Below are 8,422 nucleotides of genomic sequence, written 5' to 3'. Positions count from 1 at the left end.
GACATTCCAAGCAAGTCGAAAAACAACAGATTTTAGCATGGACAGAGATAATTTTACTGAAAATGAAACGATATAGTTTACTGACAGAACAAAGTAGTGATTTCCAACCTATGGAACATAGTATCGTCAATTAACAGTTGTTAAGTTCTTTCTTTCCATTCCGATTGCCATAATCCGGCTAATGCAAAGCAAAGCACAACAATGAATGTGGCATTAAGACTGAGGATTTTTTCTTCTTAAAGCATTTTAAAAATAGACTATTTTTTAAAGAAAAAGGGGTGATATTAAAAGGATATCTTCCAGGTTTAAAGGACCCAAATTTATGAAGATACTACTACAGCCGTACTTTTAAGCAATCAATATTTTCTAATAATTGTTTTGCACTGGGTCTATGGTTTGGTTCACATTCCCAGCAGTTACTAATGATTGATCGAATCCCGCGGCCCATCGAGGACTCATTGAAAATTCTGGAGAAAGATGGACGCCGGTTGTAAGCCACTACAGCATACATCACACACTGACGATCACCGGAATAGGGCTGATCTCTACTTATCATTTGCCAGAGCGTGATCGCAAAAGAATAAATATCTGCCTTTAAAGTAGCGCGACCTCCTTTCAAGAGTTCCGGTGCCCGATGAGTGTAGGTACCCGCAAGGTGTCGCAATTGACCATTAGGAGTCAAGTCACCGCCGATCGGCAATTTGTGAGAACATCCAAAATCTCCGATTTTACATCGGCCCGCCTCGGTGATCAAGATATTAGCTGGTTTCAGATCCAAGTGTGCAATGTGATGCGAGTGTAGGAAACTCAGTCCACTCACAATGTCATGAGAAAATGTTAAACAGCCCCTCATTTCCAGCGGCTCTGTACAGTTGTAAATCCTGTGATCTAGGCTGGTTCGTCCTGCATACTCCATGATGATGGTACCCACACTATCCTCAGCGACTGGATCTGCGGGAACAGAGGTAGTGGCTGCTACAACCCTCACAATGTTCTCATGGACCAGGTGAGCGACGTTCAGCTCTGCCCAGAAACTCTGCCTAGCAGCCAGCTTGTTCTTTACGCACTTTCTCACTTTCTTTATTGCAACAGTTTGACCATAATAAGTCCCTTTATAAACCCACCCGAAACCACCTGAACCCAAAAGATCAAGTAACTTTAGTTCATCCCAAATTACCGTGCACCAAGAGCGGTGTCGTATCACCCGACATGGCTTTATGTAAGAGAAACGGCGGCCCTGCAATTGGTTGGGGCTGCTGCAAGGCCCCAGTGAAGTAGTCGGTGGTAATCCCTTCGACAAAAACCGGGAAATTGGGATAGGTGATGGCATTATTTTTCCCCACCCCTTAGTACAAACGCACAGGCAGCATCTTTTATTAATGACTGTTCACTGATGAACCAATAGGCTACATCTGCACATTGTTAGCGGAGTCAAGCGCTGGAGGACACATCCAAGGTATGGCCAAGTCTAAAAATGAGCATGTGGGATTCAAGCACAGCAGTAGGTTGAGAGCCGCAAACTCCTGATTAGCAAAACGCTTAAATCAAACCAGTAATGACCTAATGCTCATAAAATGTCTTGAAAATACATCTATTTTAAGCAATTGTTGATTAGTTAGAAGAAATATCTCCGTATCTCCGCCGATTATAACTTCATGAAAAAACATAATTTGAAGTATACGTGGATGCCTAGACTTTTACCCCGTTTGATTTTCTGCCAGGGATCGACGTTACACAGAACCTACGCAATGTTTTGAAATTCTCTCTTCAACAGAAGGTAAAGCCACCCAAAGTAGAATAGCTAAACATGTTTAAATAAACAGGTATAAAGTCGATACCTCTTTTAACCTTATCCGCTGTGGTTAGAGTTGAAATTGCTAGAGGTAATTTTAAGCGTGAGCAAGTCTTTTTTTTCAAGAAATGTTCTGCAGTTTATATATCCCTGTCAATTGCTGGTGGGTTTCTTCCCCCTTCAGCAACAAAGCAAACTAAAAAATCATTCAGTATGGGGATTTTCTTATTAGTTTCCATTAGTTTCATGACATAAAACGTGAACGAATGGAGAGAGGCCAGATCTGGAGACGATCATCTTACTTTTAAACCAGAAGACCTTTCTTATTTATGCGTAAAATAAAACTAACCAGAACCGCATGTCGAAAATTTGACATTTTTTAAATCAAATATTCGACAAATTACCAATCTGTCTGGTAGAGTGCATTATTTACATGTACAGCGTATGTTTACGTTAATGCATCAATATTTCAAAAATCGAAATTGTTATTGACCTAACTCTGAATTAGCAAGTTTTTGATCATTTTAGCTGTAGTTTTGTCGCAGTGATCTTTAAAACTGATGTTAACTGAAAATGCGTGGAATTTAGATTTTTTTGGCTTCTGATTCTCCTAACACTTAGCTGAAATGATAGATTACTCTCAATGAGGAATATTACAAATAACAATTGAGTTCTCTTGTGGTACAGTGGTATGCCTACCTCTGAGCCACAAGGCTCAGGTTCAAATCCCACCTGTTCCAGAAGTATGTAATAATATCTCTAAATAGGTTGACTAGAGCTGCCTGGAAATGTGAAACATGTATCTGAAATCAAAGGATTTCTTTAATTCACTTGTGGAACACGGACATCGTTGACTGGCCACCATTTTATATTGTCCATCCCTTGTTGCCCTTGAGAGGTGGTAGTGAGCTGCCTCCTTAAACAGCTGCAGTCAACATGCTTGTAGATTGGCCTCAGTGAGGGAATTCCAGGATTTTGACTAAGCTTCAATGAAGGAGCACTATTACATTTCCAAGTCAGGCTGGTAAGTGGTTTGGAGGGAAACTTATAGATCATTGTATTCCCATGTATCTGCTAGGATTATTTTACATCTCAATGATTCTATGATTTTAAGTGTGGAAAGAGGTTCTAGCACATCCATGCTGATCAGATATCCTAAATTAATCTAGTCCTATTTGCCAGTATTTTGGCTATATCCATCTAAACCCTTCCTATTAAAATACCTGTTCATCATGGTGTAACTATCTGCCACAGATGAGTTTACTTAGCGTGTGATATTTTGTTCAACGGATACATTTACAGCCTGAAGACCAAATTGCAATGTAACTTACATTGAAAATTTCATGTCTTAAAAACACAAAACTCTCAAATTTTGAAACTACATTTATGTTAATATATTCATCTGGTAACAGGAAGCTGAAGGATGAGATTTTTTTTAAAAAAAGGATAAAGACAAATTATGTTTGAAAGTTTCAGTAAAATAATCATTTGAAACTTTCAACTGTCAGAAAATAATTATTCTTTTATTTCCATAATAAAATATTGTTCATTCTTTCCTTTAATATTTTTGTTTTTTTACATGTTAATACAATCAAATGGGAAAACATTAGAAGCTGCAAATTAGATGTTAGAGGTATTTTGAGTTTTGGGTTTCTGAATAAAATGTTGAGGCTGCATTGGGGGAAAAAAAACCATGAACTTACACTCTTACATTCAAGGCTATAGGCAAAATTATTTCTATTTACAGTTGTCAGAGAAACAGGAGAAAGCTTTGTCCAAAATCTCTGCCATTTCTGAAACAAAAGCTCAGCGGGACAATAGCTCCGTGAAATACCTTGACTAACCAGAGTTGACTTGCCAACTAATTAGTGCTCCTTTTCTCCATGAGTATATATTTTGATCACATGAAAATTGATATTCTTCTGTCTGATCTGATGAATGCAAAGTGACAAGCTTTGACAGCATGTCTCTGTTTTCAGCTATACTCAATTTCTGTTAACACCAAGTGATTAGATATGTTATACAGTCATAGAGTCAGAAAGTGCAGAAGCAGACCTTTCTGGTTTAACTTGTCCATGCTGACCAGATATCCCAATTTGTCCTAGCCCCAGATGCCACCTGACATTTGGCCCATATCCCTCTTAAAAACCTTTCCCACTCATACCCATCTAGACGCCTTTTAAATGTAATTATCCCCACCTCCACCACTTTCTCCAGCAGCATGTTCCATAGTTGCACTACCCTCTGTGTGGAAAAGGTACCCTTCAAGTTCTCTTTAAATCTTTCCCCACTCACCTTAAAACTATAACCCTCTATTTTTAGACTTTCCCACCCGAGGAAAAAGACCTTAACTATTCACCCTGTCCACATCCCTTAGGATTTTATAAACTCCTAACTTGATTGAGTGTTTTGATATCCCTCAGCTTCCATTTCTCCAAGGCAAAAAGCCCCAGTCTATTCAGCCCCTCCTTTATAACTCAAACCCTCCAGTCCCAACAAAATCCTTGTAAATCTTTTCTGCACCCTCTCAATTTAACAACATCCCTCCATAGGAGGGTGACCAGAATTTATAATCAGTATTCTTCTAATGTCCTGTATAGCCACAACATGATGTCCTGACTCCTATACTCAATGTTCTGACCAAAGAAAGCAAGCATGCCCAACGCCTTCTTCACCACCTTGTCTATCTGTGAATCCACTTTCAAGGAACTATGCACTCTTACACCTAGGTCTCTTTGTTCAGCAACACTCCCTGGGCCCTGCCATTAACGGCATCAGTGCAGCCTTTACCAAAACGCAACACCTCATATTTATCTAAATTAATCTTCATCTGCCAATCCTTGGCATCTCAGCCCATTTAACCATGGTCCCATTGTACTTTAGGATAATTTTCTTCACTGTCTGCTACACAACCAATTTTGGTGTCTTCTGCAAACTTACTACCCATATCTCTTACAGTCTCATCCAAATAATTTATATAAATGGCAAAAGTAGCAGAACCGGCAGTGATCCTTATGGCACACCACAGGTCACAGACCTCTGTCACCAACCTTCAAGCCAATTTTGTCCCAATTTGCAGTCTCTCCTGGATCCCACATGAACTAACCTTGCTAACCAGTCTACTGTGCAGAACCTTGTCAAGTGCCATGCTAAAGTCCATATAGATAATGTCAACTGTTCTGCCTTCATAAATATTCTTTGTCACCTCTTCAAAACACTCAATCAAGTTAGTGAGACACAATTTCCCACACACAAAGCCATGTTGACTATCCCTAATTAGTCCTTATCTTTCCAAACGCATGTAAATATTGTCCCTCAGAATCCCTTCCCTAAAATAAAAAGTAAGAATCAGTATTTATTGACTATATCATGTTATAATTTCCAGGGACCAGAGTCAAAGGGAGGAGCACAGAGCAGTGAGTATAAAAACTAACTTATCTCAGGGATTCACAGCCTTGTTTCCAGAGAGTGGAGCCAGAAGGAGGAATACACAGAGTAACTGAAACCAAACTGAAAAAGTGATGTCACAGGATAGCTGTGACATGATTGTCCAAAATTTTTTAAAAAGCAAAACAAATTAATAAGTAATTAACTAATATCAGGGATTAACTAACTAATAAATTAATTAACTAAGTAGAGATGGCTGGGCTGGTGATGTGCGAGCTGCAATGACCACTTCTGTGGCAAGTGTTGGTTTCTGGAGAAACTTCAGCTCAGAATTGAAGAGCTGGAGTCTGAGCCTCAGATACTGTGGCATATCTGGGAGGGAAAGATCTACCTGGATACTTTGTTACAGGGCACGATTAAGCCTGGTAGGTTAAGTACCTCAAATCTGGCCAGATGTCAGGGACAGCAAGGTGAGACTGCACGTGAAGGAGATAGAGGGATCCTGTAATAAGGAACAGTGGAGCCTCAGCTCATGACCTTGTCCAATAGGTACAAGGTACTTGCTCCCTGTAGGGAGGGTGATCCAGCTGACCATGGCACCAAGGTACAGAGGAGGCCATTAATGAGGAGGGAGCAAAAAGACAAGTGAGAGTTTTAGGGGATTCTATAATAAGGGGAATAGATAGCATCTGTTGTAAGCAGGATTGAGATTCCTGCATAATATGTTGTTTGCCTGGTGCCAGGATGAGTGACATCTCTAACTAGCTTGAAAGAATATTGGCGGGGGAGGGGGTGGATCCAGTTGTTATGGTCCACATCACGACAAACAACATAGACAAGACTAAGGAAGAGACCTGTTTAGGGATTATCTAGAACTAGGAACTAAATTAAACAACAGGTCCTCAAGGGTTATAATCTCCACATTTACTACCTGAGTTATGTGCAAATTGGCATAGGGATGCAAAATAAGAGAAGTAAACACATGTCTAAAAGAGTGGTGTGGGAAAGAGGGGTTCCTTTTCATGGGAGACTGGCATCAGTCCTGAAACAGGAATGATCTGTACCATTGGGACAGTCTCCACCTGAACCCAGCTGGAACCAATGTTCCGGGGCTTGGGGGGGGGGGTGTTGTTGTGGGTGGTAGGGAGAAGAGAAAGGTAAAACTCTAATAAGTATAATGGCCAATTGGAACCAAAGCAGCAGGTTAACATCTGTTAATGGATGGATGGATTCAATTGCATTCAAAATTATGAAAACTGAAAAGATAGGAGAACTCTGGAGAGATTATTAAAGTCCCAGAACACAAAATAGGACAGTGTTTGGTAAGGGTTAGGAAACAAACTTCAAGCACAATGGATAAATGGATGACAATGAGAAGAGGGATGTATATACAGGACTGCAGGTATTGTATCTGAATGCATAAAGTGTACAAAGTAAATAAGCTTATAGCGCAGGTTGAAATTGGAAGGTATGATGTGGTGGAAATCAGAGAGACATGGCTGCAAGTGGATTAGAACTGGAAGTTAAATATTCAAGGATATACATCCTATCAAAAAGACAGGCAGATGGGGTGGGGTTGCCTTATTAGGAAGAAACGAAATTAAAGCAAGAAATGATTTAGGATCAGATGATACAGAATTTGTATGGGTAGAGCTGACAAAATGCAAAGGTAAAAGAAAATACAATGGGAGTTATGTACAGGCCTCCAAACAGTAGTCAGGATGTGGTGCACAAGATACACAAAGAGATAGAAAAGGTGTGTAAGAAAGGCAAGATTACAATGATCATGGGGGATTTCAGTATGCAGGTACACTGGGAAAATCAAGTTGGTAGTGGATCATAAGAAATTTGTGGAATATCTACAAAATGTGCAACTTGTGGTGCAGCCCACTAGGGAACAGGCAATTCTGGATTTAGTGATGTCTAATGAGGCAGTCTCGATTAAAGGAGCTTAAGGTGAAGCAACTTTTAGGAAGCAGTGAACATAATTTGATAGATTTTACTGCGCAGTTTGAGAGGAAGAGGTTAGAATCAGATGTAATATTATTACAGTTAAATAAAGGCAACTAGAGCCATGAAGGAGGAACTGACCAGAATTGACTGGGAGAGGAGCCTAGCAGGAGAGACACTGCAACAGCAATGGCAGGAGCTTCTGGGAGAAATTCAGGACAGACAACAAAAATTCATCCCAAGGAAAAAACAAACATTCTAAAGAGAGGATTAAACAACCATTTCTGAGAAGGGAAGTCAGGTACAGCACAAAAGCAAAAGAGAAAGCATATAATGTAGCAAAGGGCATTGGGAAGCCAGACGATTGGCAAGCCTACAAAGACCAGAGGACAACTAAAAGAAGTACGAAGGGAGAAGATTAAATATGTGGGTAAGCTAGCCAGTAATAAAAAAGAAGATTGCAAGAATTTCTTTAGTTGTAGGAGGGGCAAAAGTAAACATTGGGCTACTGGAAAATGACACTGGAGAAGTAATAATGGAGAACAAAGAAACGGCAGAGGAACTGAACAAGTACTTTGCATCAATCTTCACGGCAGAAGACAGAGTAACGTCCAAAAAAAATCACGACAGCCAGGAGGTCAGAGGTGAGAATGGTGGCCATCATCAAGGAGAAAGTGCTAGAAAAACTTAAAGGTCTGAAGGTAGATAAATAACCTGGACCAGATGGACAACACTGTAGAGTCCTGAAGGAGATAGCGGAGCCATTAGTGGTGATCTTTCAGGAATCACTGGACTCAGGGTGGGTTCCAGAAGACTGGAAAATTGCAAATGTAAGCCCCCTGTTTAAGAAGGAAGTGAAGCAAAAGACCAGAAATTACAGGCCGATTAGCCTGACCTCAGTCATTGATAAGATTTTAGTGAGATTTCTGAATAATTGGAAGTGCAAGGTAGAATAGGGCAAATTCAGCATGGTTTCATCAAGGGGAGGTCACACCTGACAAATCTGTGAGAATTCTTTTGAGAAGTTCATGAGCAGGTTAGACCAAGGAGAGCCAATGGATGTTATTTACTTAAACTTTCAAAAGGCCTTTGTCAAGGTTCCACACAGGAGGCTGCTAAGAAAGATAAGAGCCCATGGTGTTAGAGGCAAGGTACTAGCATAGATAGAAGATTGGCTGGCTGTCTGGCAGAAAACAGACAGTGGAGTTAAAAGGGCCCTTCTCGGAATGGTGGCCAGTGACTAGTGGTGTTATGGCCAACAAATCCCCACGGTAATACTCACCAGTCCGTGTT

At 40.3% G+C, this 8,422-nt stretch overlaps 1 protein-coding gene across 1 annotated transcript; it reads right to left on the bottom strand.

Annotated features, from left to right (window-relative positions):
- Positions 1-334: 334 nt before the first annotated feature.
- mos (v-mos Moloney murine sarcoma viral oncogene homolog) lies at positions 335-1,330 on the bottom strand. Its single transcript, XM_048528870.1, has one exon. It carries the CDS (start codon positions 1,328-1,330, stop codon positions 335-337), a length of 996 nt encoding a protein of 331 aa, XP_048384827.1.
- Positions 1,331-8,422: the final 7,092 nt, after the last annotated feature.

The sequence above is a fragment of the Stegostoma tigrinum genome, chromosome 5 (genome assembly GCF_030684315.1).
Source record: "Stegostoma tigrinum isolate sSteTig4 chromosome 5, sSteTig4.hap1, whole genome shotgun sequence".
NCBI classification, from domain to species: domain Eukaryota; kingdom Metazoa; phylum Chordata; class Chondrichthyes; order Orectolobiformes; family Stegostomatidae; genus Stegostoma; species Stegostoma tigrinum.
This window is presented reverse-complemented; position numbering and strand designations above follow the sequence as displayed.

Bases quoted from the DNA above. Each gene is read 5' to 3' on its own strand.
- mos (XM_048528870.1), bottom strand. From the start codon at position 1,330: ATGCCATCACCTATCCCAATTTCCCGGTTTTTGTCGAAGGGATTACCA.